At 39.0% G+C, this 17,504-nt stretch overlaps 3 protein-coding genes across 4 annotated transcripts; 1 reads left to right on the top strand and 2 right to left on the bottom strand.

The window, feature by feature from the left end:
* Positions 1 to 1,156: 1,156 nt before the first annotated feature.
* zpcx (zona pellucida protein C) lies at positions 1,157 to 3,827 on the bottom strand. Its single transcript, XM_041972072.1, has 9 exons — positions 3,380 to 3,827; positions 3,196 to 3,308; positions 3,056 to 3,129; positions 2,803 to 2,974; positions 2,626 to 2,731; positions 2,461 to 2,546; positions 2,305 to 2,390; positions 1,303 to 2,242; positions 1,157 to 1,225 (listed from the first exon to the last, which is right to left on the bottom strand). Exons 1-9 carry the CDS (start codon positions 3,794 to 3,796, stop codon positions 1,204 to 1,206), a joined length of 2,016 nt encoding a protein of 671 aa, XP_041828006.1. The 5' UTR covers positions 3,797 to 3,827; the 3' UTR covers positions 1,157 to 1,203.
* Positions 3,828 to 6,533: 2,706 nt separating this feature from the next.
* tmem54a (transmembrane protein 54a) lies at positions 6,534 to 10,676 on the top strand. Its single transcript, XM_041972537.1, has 7 exons — positions 6,534 to 6,580; positions 6,659 to 6,700; positions 7,651 to 7,847; positions 8,013 to 8,072; positions 8,826 to 9,020; positions 9,123 to 9,260; positions 10,208 to 10,676. Exons 2-7 carry the CDS (start codon positions 6,688 to 6,690, stop codon positions 10,343 to 10,345), a joined length of 741 nt encoding a protein of 246 aa, XP_041828471.1. The 5' UTR covers positions 6,534 to 6,580; positions 6,659 to 6,687; the 3' UTR covers positions 10,346 to 10,676.
* A 14-nt stretch (positions 10,677 to 10,690) lies between these two features.
* LOC121631537 (probable histone deacetylase 1-B) lies at positions 10,691 to 15,817 on the bottom strand. Of its 2 annotated transcripts, none has more exons than XM_041972535.1 (14): positions 15,645 to 15,817; positions 14,840 to 14,952; positions 14,639 to 14,756; positions 14,479 to 14,553; positions 14,034 to 14,172; positions 13,723 to 13,864; positions 13,554 to 13,646; positions 13,353 to 13,461; positions 13,109 to 13,249; positions 12,291 to 12,399; positions 11,973 to 12,103; positions 11,704 to 11,874; positions 11,535 to 11,586; positions 10,691 to 11,441 (listed from the first exon to the last, which is right to left on the bottom strand). In XM_041972535.1, exons 1-14 carry the CDS (start codon positions 15,694 to 15,696, stop codon positions 11,414 to 11,416), a joined length of 1,473 nt encoding a protein of 490 aa, XP_041828469.1. In that variant the 5' UTR covers positions 15,697 to 15,817; the 3' UTR covers positions 10,691 to 11,413. The 2 variants fall into 2 exon arrangements, with proteins under 2 accessions (XP_041828469.1, XP_041828470.1); XM_041972536.1 differs by having other exon boundaries at positions 11,722 to 11,874.
* Between the last annotated feature and the right edge of the window lie 1,687 nt (positions 15,818 to 17,504).

The following is a 17,504-nucleotide window of genomic DNA, read 5'->3' as shown; positions in this document are numbered from 1 at the left end:
GGTATGAGTTTTAATGGCTTGTGGGAGGAAACCATTTAGCATCCCAGTGGTCTTCAAGTTTAGACTGAACTCACTAGCTGAAAGAATCCGGTTGGGGGGCATGATGGGTCTTTCATGACACCCAGGTTCTGAAAAGAGCTTGTGAACTGAGGACATTCCAATTATCTTGTCAACCCTCTGCAGGGTCTTTATCCACCACACTGCAGCAGGGAACCAGGTGGAGGTAGATATGGCAATACTCCTCTGCATACCTGCAGGAGGTGGCGAGGATGGTAGTGGAGACATCTATAGCAAATGTAGAAGTGTGCCAGTCCAAAGGTTGTAGCATACTGCCCACCTGTGATAACCAGGGCAGAACTTTAAAAAAAAAGGATACACATAAGGCTACTGGACCCGACTGCATCCCCAGCAGAGCTCTCAAGGTGTGTGCAGACCAGCTGGCAGATGTTTTTTTCAGACATTCACAATATATCACTGCTTCACTCTGCAGTCCCCACATGCTTCAAGAAGATCATTGTCCCTGTCCAAGAGAACCAAAATCCTTTGCCTGAATGATTACCACCCAGTAGCACTCACTTCCACCATCATGAAGTGCTTTAAGCAGTCATCACTTACTCCATCCCAGACTCATTAAACACACTTCAGTTTGCCTACAGGCCCAATAGATCAACTGAAGATGCCATCGCCTTCACACTGCCTTTTCCCATCTGGACCAGATGGATACATGTGAGAATGCCGTTTGACTACAGCTCAGCATTTTACTAACATTGTGCTTTCCAAACTTGTCACCAAGCTCAGAGACCTGGGCATTTGTGCCCCAGGTCAGGTCCTCCAAGACAGTGGTTCCCAACCCATTTTCCATGAGGACCTCCTTCATGCAAATACTGAAAAACCATCGACTCCCCTGGCCAACTGGATTTCTTAGAACCACTGCGCTAAGAGAAATGTCCAGAAAACAGAAGTTCAAGACCTTCACATAGTCCCTGTTTGAGTAGGGACTGAAAAGCAAGCGCTGTGGTTCTGAACCACATGAACTATTGATAGCACCTGATGTGTCTGTATTGATGAATTTGTGCAACCGTTTACTGCCTTGACCAAGGCACCTTGTAGCAAATAAAACCCAAACAGCATAGCCTGTTTAATTTCAAACTTTAAATTTTGTTCAAGTTTATTTTAACCACTGAAATACACATGAAGGTCCAATCATTCTGCTTTATTCATCCTCCTGGGGGGGGAAAAAAAAGAAAAAGTCATTCCACCAAAAAGAAAAGTGAAAATAAAGCTATAAAAAAGGAAACATACCTCAACAAATACAGGAAAGTTGAGCGCAGCCCCTTCATTCTAGTTTCCCGTTTTCCACAGGTAGCATCCCTTTCACATCTTCCCAGCACACCTTTTCCATCACGTTTCACTTCTTCCTCATAACTCAGCGTCTGTGAGCCATCCACACTTTTGGAAAACTCCAGTTTAGAACGAATTACTGGTTGGGCAACTTGCTCCTCCATCACTGGTGTATCCATCTGCATTTGCGGTTGCTCATCTTTTACTGGATTAAAGTCACTCTGCTTGAGGTCATTTAAATCCATTTCAACTGGCATCCATTTTTGGGATTCTTCTGTTACAATATTGCTGTCCAGTATGATTGGTTTTGGCTTCTTAACCAACATGAGATTTATACTAATCTCAGTTGGAAGAGAGGGGTCCGCTTGTGCACCCTCTGCATCAGAGTCCCCAGATCTGACAAGCCTGCTTTTTCTTTGAAATCCCTCTCCAAAAGCTGCATGGTATTGAGGTGGCCATTCAGCTACTGGAAGTATATTCATATCCAGAGAAACGCTTTTATAGTCTTTCACAGCTTTGCCATTAATCTCATTTTGGAGATAATTCAGATGAGTCTCAGGATAACTTGTGTCGTCACTTTGCATTACTTGATTCAATGAGCCATCTTCAGACTGGGAAATTATGTCATTGCCTAGTTCTGCCTGCACCTGTCCAGGTAGCCAGAGTGTCAGTCTGGCATCTGGGTCTTGTCTTACAAGAACTACACCCTGTGGGGAAGCTGGAAGCTTGCTTGATACAGAAGAATCAAAAAGAGTCACATCTTCAACAGGCTCAGGAGTAACTGACTGCACAGAATTGGGTCGAGTGTTAGAAATTTGAGTTTCCAAGTCTGGTAGTGCAGGACTTGTCTCAATGTTGTCCACGATTTCCAGGGGACCAATATTGACCATTCCCCTAAAATCTGAAATGACACAGGGAGTCATGACAAAGTACCAGAAAGTAGTTAAATTTTAGAGCATTTACCTTCAGGAAGGTTCTTTACTGATGGGCCTTTACACTTTGAGCTACAGCAGCCACAGACCTCAACATCACCACTCAAGTCTTCCCATCTGAAAGGCAAAGTCTCACCCTCATATTTTTCTGTACAATAAAAATCATGCCAGTTGTGAAGACATGTACCTTGACTGGATCACATCATAGTTGCAGGATTTAGAGACAGAGGTGACTCCCTCATCTGAAACAACCAGGTTACAGTGGATATACAGCTAGAGGGAGAAGAGGTTTAACTCAGTTTCACAGATTTATATAAAAAAAAATAAAAAGCACATTTTGCATAAACCTCACCTCAGAAATCAGATTTGATGTATTCAACATTAAATTAACTACATCTGCTCTGTTGGAGGCAGCAAACTGAGCAACAGTATGAGGGGAACCCAATGAGGATGAACACCTGGCAGAGAACATTGCTGGTTATTAAGGTTAGAACAGAGCAGCGTATAAGCTTACCAGATGACCGCTTACCCTTTGTTTAGTACGACTGCATGCCTGGGTCTAGTATGAGGCTCAGGAGATGCAGACACAAAGCAGGAATGGATAAAAAGCTGCTGATATGGCCCAATTTGGGCTGAAACCTGGAGGTGGATCATATTGCCTCTTTTATAGATGTTAGATTCTGCTGCATTGGTCCAAGATGCTGCAAGAATACAAAGACGCAAGAATTAAAAAAAAATAAATAAATAAAATTTCACCCGTCCACCCATGTGGCATTACTTACGATCCATAGCTTGGATATTGAAGCTCAAAGCATTCACTGCAGGTGTTGGGGCAAAGTCTGCATTTTTGTTTAGCCTGAAAGTGGAGGCAATAAATTTGGAGCATAGACTGCAATAGTTACAGATCTTGGATAAAACATACCTCTTTGGTATACAGTAGATGTACACTGTGGTGAGAGCTTGCCACCAAGTGGGGGTAGTTTTCTTGAGGTTCAAGTGGAGTGAGTTGGTGAATGCCTGCAAACCATTCTGAAGCTGACAGACAACATGGTATCAAAAAGACTTCACTTTGTAAAAATAAAGCAACATGGGTAGGGTCTACTTACCACAAGTGTAGTTCCACACTGATCCAAATCATAAACAAAGGCAAATTGATTTGGTAGTTCCTTGTTGCTATAGCATCCATTACCTAGCTGCATTTCCTCTTTAGTCAGTGTGAGGCCAGAGGATTTCTTATCAACCAACAGAGTTAGCTTAGATTCATCACAAAACACCTGGACTCTGGGAACATTCATAGTTGGAGGGAATTCAGCAAGCATGCTAAAGTCAGGGGCCCAGGTTCGCCAGGAGCTGAAGATGTTGTCAAACGGAAGGAAATCAATATTTCTCTCAAATGGAAAAAGCTTGTCGTTTTCCAAAAAACTTTCAAAATCATGGGGAAACATAGCATCTTCATATCCCAAAGAGATAGCAGCAATAAAACGCCCAAGAAAAATGCAAAGAACCTGATGTATTGTCCCCATCGTGGGTCTCAGACTACACCACCAGCTTCAGCTAGTTTCTCTACACAAGCATTTTATTAATAAGGTGCTGTAGCAGGAGTGACAGGTGCTGGCAATCAGGCTGATGAGGCTGACAGGCAATTTTGTTGCATCAGAGGCAATTCTGACATCTTGCAGCATTAGTAGCCATTAACGTCTAGATTTCTTTTAAAATGTGAAAAAAGTGTTCCTTGTTTGTTATGTAAAATGTGCTTGTTATGGTTTTATAATTGTGCCCTCAGATGCCCAAGTCTTCATACATTTTATGGAGATGTTGTTTTGCTTTACCATCAGGTAGTGGTTTTAACTAGTTTCTTCTTTTTTTATTTACTTTAGAAATTTACAAATGACCTTCTTTTAAATTGTTCCTGTGCTTTCAGTGTCATCATCCAGACACCTTTTTAGTTACTTTCCCCAATGTCTTTGTTCTCCCCATACTTTAAGTTCAGAAGTTTGTGATCACTCAACATTGCCGGGTTGACACCAAACTTCATCTAACCAAAGAATGTACTCCTAACTTTTACCAGGCTTCTTTTATTGTTCTTTAGTGTAATTCTAGTGTGTGTCAAGAAGCAAGAAAGGGTTTTTTTCCTGAAAGAGTTTGGCATTATATTTAGAGAAGCTTATTTTGGGCATGTATGTATTTGAACCACCAAAAACCACTTTATTCTCATTTATTTATGAAGATTCTGACAGTTTTCCAGTCTTAAATTTAGCAGATGCTGCAAGGCGACCCATTTGATACATCACCACAATCACTGAGTAGTGGCATGGGGGTGGGGGTCGCAAACACCAGTGCATCTTATCTTGGGGGGGCTTGGCTCAAAAAGTTTGAAAACCACTGCACTCATGTAGCACCATCATTTTTGCACCTCCAGTTTGTGGCACTATGAATCAAACAGATCACCGGCACACTGCAGCTTTTCTATGTATCCCTTCACTGAAGCTTAGATTTCTCCATTTGCAATGTAGATTATCAAAAAGGGGCTCCACAGTCATTCATGCAGTCTGGTGAATTACAACCAAGTTTTCCATAAGCTGTTAGTGCATTATTTAAACAGATTTTTAGTGTTCAGATTTGGCACAGGCATGTACCTCCCAATGATAACTTCACTCTGATTAGACAAGTCTGACCTTATACTTATATTCAAATGTTCAATTATGCACCTGGAATAAAATCTCCAGAGGTTCAACTCCACTGCTTTGATTATTTCAAATTCCCCTCTTCCATTTGCTCATAACACTGAGCCCAGCTCCATCTACCAACTAATGAGACTTTTGCTAAAGCCAGATGATCTGACTTAACACTTTGGCATTCATCAGCATTGACCTGCAAAAATTAGACTCATCACAAAACACTTAAACTCTTGGATCATTAACAACTGAAGGAAACTCTGCAAGCATTTGAAAAGTAGGAGTCCATGTTGACTGGGAACTGACCACCCCATCAAATGCAATGGGCCTATCTTTACATCTCAAAGAGTTAGCAGTAATAACATTTTCAATAAAAACACACAAAAAATGCTGTATCTTATCCATTTTGAGCATTAAACCACAGCAACAACTAAATGCATTTTAACCACAAGTGCAACATTTATAAAGGTACTGTGGTAAGAATCACAGGTGCTGGCAATAAAATTAATGAGGCTGGCTGGCAACTATGTGTGTTTAACACTGTTGTAGTCAGTAACGTTTTAAATCCTTTGTTTTATGAAAGGAAGAATATTAAATGCTAATAACTTTTATAGTTACATTACAATCTAACTGCTGCAACAAGGGCAGAATGGACCACTTATGAGTTTGTAAAGCAGGGGTGTCCAGCTTCAGTCCTCAAGGGCCACAATCCTGCAGGTTTTTGATGTGTCACTGCTCCAAAACCACATGACTGAAATTGATGAGTCATTGTGTAAAACTTAATAGGCTGTTGGATCTAGTTAATTTGAGTCAGGTGCGTTGAAGCAGGAAACACTGGAAAATCTGCAGGACAGCGGCCCTCGAGGACCGACTTTAGACACCCCTGTTGTAAAGTGTTCAGTTGCTGAACTGTAACTATATCATTACCTTAATTTTCATCACATTCATAAAAGCCATTTGGTATACTGAGGATAATGCAAACAACTGTTAAAACAGGTGTTCACAGGCTTGTATGTCAAGGAATTTGAAGTCACAGGACCAGACTGGACAAACCCATATGAGGATACACCTCATAAAGAAATAAACAGATTTATGTTCATGCTTCTAAATACCACTGCACAAAGTCTTGATCAAAAGCAGATTTATTAGTTTGAATTGCATGTTGTACAGAAAGCACACACTTCATGACTTAAAAGTAACTATAATTCCAATATGTTTGTAATCTTGACAACCTTCATTTTAAAGATAATAGTTTCATTCTTGGCTAATGATAAATATTAGGTTATTATTGGTGTAATTTTATCCACCTATAAAGAGGAGAAACATGAGTTTTTTTTTTTTTTTGTTTGTTTTTTGTTTGTTTGTTTTTTCCACAAAGGCTTTGCAAGCTGCAAAATCATCTTTAGTTCCGATTGGAGTTTGCTTTAGAGAACTATAATATTCTTTTCTTTTTGTAATAAAAAAAACTTAAAAAATAGATCAATCCCTAACTCATAAGTGGTTTGAGTTAAGGTGAGACATTTAATCAGGTGAATAATATTCCCCCCTTCACACCTGTGACGTTTCTTACGTTTTGGGGGCGGTGCTTCCTCGCACGTAGGTGGAACGCAGGCAGCGTCTGTTTGTCCCCAGGTGAGCGCCAGTTAAGGAAGTCGACTTAATGTCAGAAAACTGTCAAAAATGACTTTAACACAACTTTGGTATTTGTAGCTCTGATCCGAGGGGACCTAAAATCCAGCATGGCGAATTCAGGTATGTTAACTTCGATGTGTGTTGTGTGAAAATGTCAGCAGTCAACGTATGTTGTCAGGTTTTTAGGCGTGGCCTGTGCGTTTGGTAATAAAGGTTCATAGTGAAGTTTTCATGTCCCTGCCATGACTTTTCTCACGTTTCTAATAATGGAGACTCGTTTAACTAATAATGTAGTTTAACCGTACGTTTATGTAGTCTTTCTCTCTGTTTGTTTTGTGCAAAACTGAAAGCGCAGGTGAAATGGTTGATTTTGATATACAAATATGTTAAATATGCTGCCATACTACTCTGTCAGCCTTGCGTTGGCTATCTCTCATATTAACAAGTACATGAAAGGAATATCTCAATATTAACCTGTAATATTATAGTCTGTTGATGTTTATTTACAGTTAGCATGACATCTAAGGGATTTTGAATAGGGCTTGTCCACTATGGTGGTAGTATATGAACACAGCCACTAACAATATTATGGCCATGCACATTGCTATATATTTCCACCCACATGTTGGAGTGATTGAGACTAGAAGCAGATATCTGATCCTACCTGACCCCTGAGGCCAGATAAATTGGGTGGTGGATGTATAAACATGCCACACCCACAGCTTTGTCCAGAGGATTGGCTTACAAAGCCTCTATTATGTGGGCATTTCACCTTTCCTTAGATTAAGAAAATAAATAGTGTGACACAGTCATGCTCAGAGCAGAGCTGTCACTGCAGCTGCACTGAGATCTTCAGCCACCTCTAGAGATGACTGGTTATAATTGTGGTGACTGCAAACATACTGTCACAAAGTCCTTACTGCTGCACCACTTTTTTTTGTTTGAAGAAACCACAACATTGCAGTAAAGTTAGGGTAGCTCATTCACAACCTGCTCTAAAATTTAAACCACCAGGCTCAAAGCTAGAGTAAGATTCTGAGGTCTAAAGAAATATTTTTGGCTTTCGTCAGGAGTATGCTGTGCCAACCTCAAGGATGACAAAGCCCTGATGAAGATGGGGCTTGCCTTGGTGCTGGTGGGCCATGTCAACTTTCTTCTGGGAGCATTGCTGCCTGGCGTTGTGCTCAGACATATCAATGTGTATGCCCGGGACCGTGCTATTGTGTATGCCATCTCTAATGTCATTGCTATTGTAGCAGGCCTGATGGTAAGTGGTAGGACATAAAAGCTTATATTAGTCATTTACTACTTCACTGCTGGGAAATCTGGTTAAATTTAGTCAACATATGCTAACCTTTACACATTTTACGTTGTAGATTAATATGCTATCATCATTCTGTGGTGAATGTTATTTTCTCTTGTGTCCCTTCAGGGAATTATTGCTGGAATAATGGCTATTGTGCTGTCTAAAAACAAGAAGAACAGGATCCTGGTAAACACAATTCCCTCTTTTTGCCAGTTTCTCCCGTCAACATTCAGCACACATTGTCATTTTCTGGGTCCTGTTAGAACTTGTCCATTGTTTTTGACTAAGTGTAGTGTGTGTGGAAATGTTTAAAATGGATGCAGACTTACACTTATGTTCTCTACTTGTTTCTATTTGTCTTAAATTCAATTCTTATTACTATATTAAAAACAAACCCAATTAAATAACTACAGAGAGATTAAATATTCAGATTTTTGCATATGCAAAGAACACAGGAACAGACCCGAGGGTGTAAAAGGAAAACAGCCAAAGAAGGAATACAAAAATTAATTTCAAAGGATAAAAAAAAAAATCAAGTTTATCTTGGACAAATGTGTGATTTCCATCTCTTATCAAATGTTATTAAATTAGGCTTTTTAATACATAGGAACAACTGGCTTGGGCCATTTCTGTGATTGCTTTATTAGTTACTAAATTCAGTATTCAAAACAAGGATTTTGTTTTGTTTGTAAATGCTAAATGTAGGAGCTTTGAAAAGAGTTATCCAATGAAACATGACGGCTAATTCTGAGTAAATTACTCTCTGAAAAGATAATATATTTGGACAAACCCAAATTAAAAGGAAATGATTGACATCCTGATTGTAATGTTCAAATTAAGGACTAAAATGTAATCTACACATTATTCAATTTTATATTTATATAATTCTTCTATCTTGTGTTAATGTCTCTTACTTTTTTTCTTTCGTTCTTAATGCAGATATGGGTTCTGTTGGTCTTCAGCTTCCTGGCAGGACTCTTAGGAGCTGCCTCTACTGTGGGTTTGTTATTTTCTGTAGTGATAGCCATTATCAATAAAGGATCGGTCCTGTTTACACTCTGTTCCAATTTCCAAAATGGCACATTATATTCAAGCATTACATTTGAATGTCCCTTTGATCCCACCCGGGTTTTTGTAAGTACCATATACATTTATATTCCATCTACAAATGTTATATTAAAACATACTGATATTTTTAAAAGTGTTAACTGATTGTTTGTCGTCTTTGTCACCCAGGCAACCACCCTCCTTCTGTGGGTGCTTCTTATCTTGATGTCGATTGTGGAAATGGTGTTCTCCTTCCGCTGCTTCGCTGTCTGTACTTCATTCCTCTACCTCTGTCCATGCAGGAGGAAGCCAGTCCAAGCCAGGAGGGTAAGCTGTTGCCAGATCATTGGTTCAGTAAAGTGTTAGTTTTAGCTGGGGGTTGAATTATTTGGAACGGGCATGATTGAGGCTATGGAGCAATTATCTAAATGTATTACTACTGCCACAAACTGTTTACCTCCCTACTTTAATCTTTATAAAAATGCCAACTTCCTGATCAAGTATATTTACTTTAAATATGCCTTTTTTTAAATTATCTATTCGGATGCCATTTCAAACTGTAATATTAAAACTTTGAAAGTATTTTCAGAGCCCTGTTTTGGTTTACATTTCTTATATTCATCACTATTTACAAGACGTTTCACCAGGCTATAATTTTATACATTTGTTATTTAGCCAAAGGCCTTTACAACGAAGCGTGATTAACATACTTAGGATATCACTATTACCGGGGTTGACTTACTCAGACATTCAGGATCTGGATAAGAAGCTGGTTATCAACTGTAATTCAACCCAAGGTTTCCCATCTTGGTCAGCGTGCACTCACATAAGAGGTGGTGTTGTAGCCCTTTGGCTGCAATGGATACCAAGCTGTCGCTGTAAATAAGATTCTGTTCTTCATGGCTTGCGTGAGGCCTGTATGACGAAGCTGGATTTTCTCTTACTGAGGTAACTTTGGGGTTAACTGGGGCTTTCTGTACAATGCTGGTTAACTTCTTACTGGGTTATATCACCATGGTAACTTAAACTGAATGGTTAACCTGCTCCGGAGCAGGTTATGTTCTGGATATGAGATCAAGTATAAAGCCACCACCTCCTGACCAATCAGTTCTCTGGCCTGCCCATTCTGTCGACCTAGGTGTGTGGCTCATGAGAGGAAGAGTTTTTAGGTGCATCCTTTTAATGAAGAAATAAAGCCTTGTCCCTGAATGCTTCAAAGTATTTTTTGTACTAGTTCTTGACTTTAAATTTCATCTTGTGCTTAAATGTTTCAGGTGGCTTTCCAGGGAAGAGTTGATTCTCCGATATCCCTTCCAGCTAGAGATCAAGAGAGTGGTGCGGAAGATGAGCCTGCAGAGCAGGATGAACTGCTGCATGGCAGCACTGCAGTGGAACAGAGTCAATGGCTCTGAACCAGCTAAACCTAATTACATAGGTTGAAAACTGCAAGTCTGTCAGGTAAAATACATGAAAGGGTAACAAAGTATGTGTCTGTTACATGTCTGTCAGAAGACATTTGCAAAAGCAGTGGCATTTTATATTTCTATATGCATTTTTTTTACTTGTTATGCTTTGTTTGAGATGTAAATGTTCTTTTGTTTGAAAGTCAGCAAAGTTGTATCTTAACTCAAAATGCCTTTCATTTAACCAGACCTACATTTTCTATACTGATTAAAAAATACTGAAGTTGTAACTTGTTATAGCAGCTTTTGTTTGGTGTGGTAAACAATCACATTTAAAATGTTATTTGCAAGCTCTTTTGTTTAACAGTTTTAATGTTTTCAGAATACAAATATTTACAACAATTACTTCTGACATTTATCTTCAGGAGACTCAAAGCCCTACAACAGGCATCCTTTTGAAGGAACACTTTCATCATTATGGGGCAGGAGTCTTGGAAATGATCCAAAGATGCCTCTGCATCTCTAAAGGATATAAACTAACGTATAACCTAAAATATCAGAACGTAGTTTGTTGATAGTGGACAATCAAAACAGTTTAGGAATATGCAATCTTCCAACACCAGACACAGAAATGATACATAGAATCTATTATACCAACATGCTCAAACTACATTATCAAAAGGCACAGGACAAAGGTGGGGCTGAAAAACAAAAAGTAGCCAAAATATCTATGACTTAAATAAATTAAATCCAGATATATAAAAACCAATGAGCCATTTTTACAGAGATGTTCACAAGGACAGAGGCAAATATAAGCATAAGATTGAGGGAAAAAAAACTATGAGAAAAAAAGCTGACTTCTGTTCAAAAATAGCAAAGTTGCAAAGGTCTTCTAGAAAAACAAAACCTAAAAAACTGATCTCCATCCCATTCTGAAGGAGTAAGATCTCATTTTAAAAAGGTACAGTCTTCACTGATTTCCACCACAGCGGTCCAGAAATACTTTTTATTCAGAGAAAAAAAAGTTTTAATGTCTGCTCTGATATGTTACGTTGACATCAGTGCGTGCAGAGGACTTCAAGGTGTCTTGGACTCCTCTTTTGGCCTAAAGGACCCAAAGTAAGGAAAAGATTAACGCTCCCACAGTTAATCGCTGCCTGGACAGCATGGTCAATGTATGTGTGCAGTGTTTTCTCACTTTGAGGTGTCCATTTTCTCCTCCTCTGGTACTTTATCTTCTTCTTTTACTTCTGTGAAAGAAAGTTATTTCTAATAAATCTATAAATCTACCTATTATCACATCTCAAAATAAATATCAACCCTTTAAGAGTTAAATGAGAATGAGGTAAAAATGGAAAAATGGATACCTTTTGTTTCCTCCTCACCTTTCTTCTCCTTTTCTTCTCCCTCCTTCTCTCCTTCAGTTTTGGCTCGCTTAGCTTTCTTGAAGCTGGTTGCATTTCTGCGGCCTCCTTCACCTTCATCCTCCGAATCAGAGAACTCTTCCTCACAAGCTATCCTCTTGTCATGGGCACGGACTAAATGTGGGACAGGGTTGAATTAAAACATGTCACTTTACAGATCTGGGGTCGGTATGAGAGTAAGCTGTGGCCATAAGAAAAGATTTTATTTTTACTGGATATGCGCTTGTTGGGATCCTCCTCCTCCTCATCTCCACTGTCCTCCTGCACAGCATCCTCTGGGATGGCTTGCATCTGAACTCCAGGAGCGTGGGGTAACATTCGCAGGTTCTCAAACAAACGCTGCCTAGAAATCAGAATACATAGCAGTTAAAGGTAAATTACAACACAAAACATAAATCTCCAGCTAGGATTTGGTTAAATGTTAAACAAATGTGAAGGTTGTGTGTACAAGTCACTGCGCAATCTTTGTGAAATTTTCATCAAATAGCTCACAAAGTCAGCTAAAACTTAAAATATGTTCACAGACTCACTTGATCTTCTCCAGGTAGTCATTGGTGTTCTGATTTGTCATATTGGAGGGGCTGATGTGCAGCTTGAAGTCTGGTCCAAAGTACTCAAAATAGTCATTGTAGGGGAGCTCTGTGATGTAGATGAAGATATTTGTAAGATCAATATACATATTTACTTTTTATTGTGTGCATGATGGCTGACTGGGCAAAACCTGAAACACCATCAGAGAAGATCGAAATCCCAATAAGGGTCCAGCAACATTCAAAGGTGTTTGGCTATATTTTAAAAATTTGCTGCAAATCATGCATAAGCATATGTAGCCAATGCGTTTCCTGTTTCACCAACTAAATGTTAGAAAGTATGTTTCTGTGATACCATAATTCATGTCCTTGAGTCATGACTTTGATCTATGACAAAATTATAGTCCTATTTATTAGGTTTGCATTTATGACGTATTCCTTCCATGTACAGCCTATTATCACAAAAAGATGTGCCCAACTAATGTCAATTTAATCGCTAACTCCAAAATAACTGCCTCATATAATCCTTGTGCAGGAGGTACTATGGTGATCAAGCTAGACTAAAAATCAAAATGAAAAAGAGTTTTTATGACATTGATAACTTTAGCCAACTGAATTTTAACTATGACAAACTCGAAACATCTAAAAAATCATCAACAGATTATCTGGAAATATAAGGTTACAAATCTTTTACTGTTTTTATTTGACATTAACTCATTTATGTATTGCTTATAGTGGAATATAAACTTAAGTCTTTCTTAATGACAAAATACTGATATCCAATGAAAACCAGACTATTCTCAGTGTTGCAGACTTACCATTGGGAATGGAGCTATCAAGGGCCACAGCAGTCTCATATGTCCAGCAGCGTGCCACATTGCGGATCGTATAGCCTCCTCCACCCAGCATTAACAGTGGCAGGTTGAAGCCCTTTATGTACTCTACACATTTGGCATGGCCTAAGCACACATAATGGGAAAAAACTTATTAAAACATCAATCTAGATAGTTACAGAAGTAATTACTTGTGGCATCATGTAAAAAAATGTTTAATTCAACTTGCCTTTAATCGTGAGATTAAAACAACCAAGCCTGTCTCCTGACAGAGAATCAGCTCCACATTGGAGGACCACTGCACTGGGCTGGTACATCTCCATCACCTTAGCCATGATCTACACAAACAAACAACTCTCAAAACACTTCAAGGAATTGAATTAAATCTAACTATCAAGGTACAGGAGTTTACAAATTTTTATTTACTCACAGGTTTGAATATGGCTTCATATGACTCGTCGTCAATCCCATCCCTTAGTGGATAATTCACAGCATAATATTTACCTTTTCCAGCACCAATATCCTACAGAGAACAACAGAAATGTAACCTCATTGTTTTTAGCACTTGCAAATTTTTAATAATAATTTTTAAGACATACCCTAAGGTCGCCAGTTCCTGGGAAGTACTCTCCATACTTGTGGAAGGACACAGTCATGACACGATCTGTGGTGTAAAAAGCCTCCTCCACACCGTCTCCGTGATGGATGTCAATATCTATGTACAGAACTCTCTGGTGATATCTAAAAATGAGAGCAAGAGAAGTTTAATTTGGGGTTCCTTGGTGTTGTAGGAGTCTCAAGCATTCATTGAAACTCCTCATTCCATCATCATCCTTGTTGAATATCACCCAATTGGCTAAAACATACAGTTATCTAAGCTATTAAACAAGTTTGTTTTTTTTTAACTTACTTTAATAACTCCAGAATAGCCAGTACGATATCATTGACGTAGCAAAAACCTGAGGCTTCTGACTTCTTGGCATGGTGCAGTCCTCCGGCCCAGTTGATTGCAATATCAGTCTGCTGTTTGTTCAATTTCACAGCACCAGCTAGAAGACAGTAAAAAGGTGAGTCTCCATACACTGAACTTAACAGAATACTGAGATTATAAAGCAGGGCTACTCAATTCGGTCCTACGAGGGCCGCAATCGAGCAGGTTTTCCATGTATCCCTGCACCAACACACCTGAGTCAAATTAATGAGTCATTGTGTAGAACCTGATAGGCTGTTAGAGCCTCCTAATTTGACTCAGGTGTGTTGGTGCAGGGATACATGGAAAACCTGCTGGATTGCGGCCCTCGTAGGACCGAATTGAATAGCCCTGTTATAAAGCATCTAAAATAAAGACAACTTACCAACAGATCCCCCGGCTGAGAGCTGGCAGAACTCAAATAAACCGTCAAACACTGGACAGTCCTCCCCGACGTTAACTGCAAGGCAACAGTTTAAAAATATCTAAGTATTACGATCACTGCTGTACAGTATGTTTGATAATGTCCTCTGAAACTGACTCACATCTCTGCATCTGTTTGCTGTATTCTGACATGTTATCTGGTCGGATTGAACGCAGGAACTTGATGTAATCATCGCTGTGATACTTGGTCATTTCCTCTCCGCTGGCTTTGTGTGGGCGCTGTAACACAAATGACTGATTAGATCCTCAAACACACAGTCAGGTGATTTGACTATGCAACCTGTTTATTAAACTTCACATACATATATCTCCATCTTTCTGTAGAGGCCATAGTTGAGCAACAGGTTGTGTGTCATGCGGATTCGGTGAGGCTTCATGGGATGGCCCTGGCCATAGTAATAATTTCCAACATCACCTGTAATGGTAAATACAAAGCATGTTGAATTATTTGCTTATATGAAAACAAACTTTCTACAGATATAGAAAGTGAGAAAAAAGGCTCAATCAAGCGCAAAAGACCTACTCAGTGAAAAGGCAGTAAAAGAATTTACCAATCAGTAATGTCACGCAGGTCTGTTAGCGGCTGTTTATGACCCCGAACAAGATATTAAAACAGTTAATCTATATTAGACTAAACCACCTGGGACCATGGTACACACAGCGATAAATATCGATTTTACATTGACCTCTCAACTTTTGTGGATTGCGAGATTAGCTTTTTTTTTGTTAGCTCGGTCTTAACTAATTGTATTGACAATGAACTGCCCACATCCCTATTGTTAGCGCGCTAAGCCTTAACGTAAACGTTAACTAGTCTAGACAAAGTACTTATACACTAGTTAAACTGTATAAAACAATATTTTGAAAGCCGCGTGCAGCTCTATGGAAATCAATCAAATGTTATTAGGCCACAATAACTCTGGTGTACCAAACGACATTATTTGTGTCAGTCTGAGATGATGAGAGCCGCGAGCGAATCAAGCTAGCTGTGTTAGCTAACGTGCCAGGTTAGCAAGACGTTCAAAAAACTGGAACCCCGGCTGGTGCGAAGAGAACATCCACCATCAGGGCAACTGCCCTCTAAAACGTACCAACTTGTGTACTCACCATCATAGTAGTAGCAAACTTTTTTCTTTGTTCCTTGAGAAGTAAGCGCCATTTTAGTCTTTTTGACTGGCTTTCACCAAACACACACACACACACCGCAGGAGACAACAGCGACCGGAGGCGGAGTGTTGGTATCACGTCCAGACGATAGGATGCAATGTCAACAGCTGTCAGAGGGGGGCGACAGAGTGACACAAACACATCGTGTTAACGGTCCTTACTTTACTACTACTACTACTACTACTACTACTACTACTACTACTAATAATAATAATAATAATAATAATAATAATAATAATAATAATAATAATAATAATAATAATGATAATAATAATAATAATAATAATAAAGTGTGCCTTTTAAATTTAATTTTCCTTAAAGTCCTTTGGTCAGATAGATATTTAGAAAACTACACTAAGAGGGAATCTTATATCGGTATATCTGAAAGGCTTTCCTGAAGAGCACAGTTTCAAGAAAAGACTTCAAAGTGGCTGAGTGTGTCTGAGTTCAATGGACAGAAAGCCCCATAAAATGTGGAGTATCAGAAAAGGCTTGTTCTCGTTTTGTCACATATTATGAACTGGAAATCATGAGCATGACATTATCTGAGGGTTTATACTCTCAGATACTGTATTTATGGTTTTAAATTCAACAACACAGAGTCAGTGTAGTGAAGCAATCACAGGGGGGAAGAGTTTATGCACTTTTGATCCAGTAATGAGTGGGAGCGTTATGAAATAAATTTAATTAATTAAAACCCATTTTTATTCTTTATCTTTCAACCCCAGCAACACTTTTTTATTTATTATTTTTATTTTTTGTATTTGTTTTTTTTTATTGTGTTGGGTTTAGTTGTTCCAAAGTATCATGTTTTCATTTGTATTTATACTGACTTTATTTTTGTGCAGCGCTTTGTTTCAGTTGTGCTTAATAAATAAAGTTAGTATGGCATGGTAAAATGGTGGAAGGAGACCAAACTAAGACATGACTATGGAGCATTAAAAAAGAGCTATGCTGTATGTGCATTGCATGACATACTGAGCATGCCACCACTTGGACTCACTTTGCCCTTCTAGGGTAAAATGGAGGCACAGATTTGCGCTCATGTCTCCTCAGTCTCAGAACATGTCTAATATTCACTTCATAATTTCTCAGTTGCTCAAAATACATTATAATTCAGAAAACACTTTAATCTACCAGTAGGCACATGCCTCTTTGCCTGAGTTACATATTTATGTCCACTCTCAATTCAAGACTCTGCACTCTGTTTTTTGCAGGAGAAAGGCCTTAAAAGTATAAATGATCTGTTTATAGGACAAACTTTGGCCTCCTTCAAATAGATGTTTAAGAAGTTCAACTTACCAAATTGTATTTTTTTCTTTAGGTATTTACAGATTAGACACTTTCTTAAGAGCAGCTTTCCTTGACTCCCTAGCAAGCCAACAAGCAACATGCTGGACGTCCATCATGTTCTTAAATCCATCAATAGTGGGACTAATCTTTGAATTGAGCTACTTCATGTCAGGGATCAGAGTTGCATGGAAACAGGACATACAAATCAAGATCAATAAGCATATTTGGTCTAAAATAGCTAACCACACTAAACTGGCTAAAATTTTTTCCACCTACATTGAACAGATCTAAGTCAGGAGAGGCAACGTTACTGTTTTATACATTTTGGCACTGTCTAAGCCTGAAGGGGTGTTGTAAAACAATATTCGAGGAATTTCCTTAGGCAAAAGTTGTAATTAATCCAGACTGCATCACTGTTTGGAATCCTCTTTAAGGGTCTCATGGTGCCAGAAGGGGGGCATGTAGTTGTTTCTGTTTTTACTGCTGCCCCCCACACACCCTCTCACT

This window comes from Melanotaenia boesemani, chromosome 20 (genome assembly GCF_017639745.1).
Source record: "Melanotaenia boesemani isolate fMelBoe1 chromosome 20, fMelBoe1.pri, whole genome shotgun sequence".
NCBI classification, from domain to species: Eukaryota; Metazoa; Chordata; class Actinopteri; order Atheriniformes; family Melanotaeniidae; genus Melanotaenia; species Melanotaenia boesemani.
The sequence above is the reverse complement of the archived record's forward strand: the minus strand, read 5'-3'. Positions and strand labels throughout refer to the sequence as shown.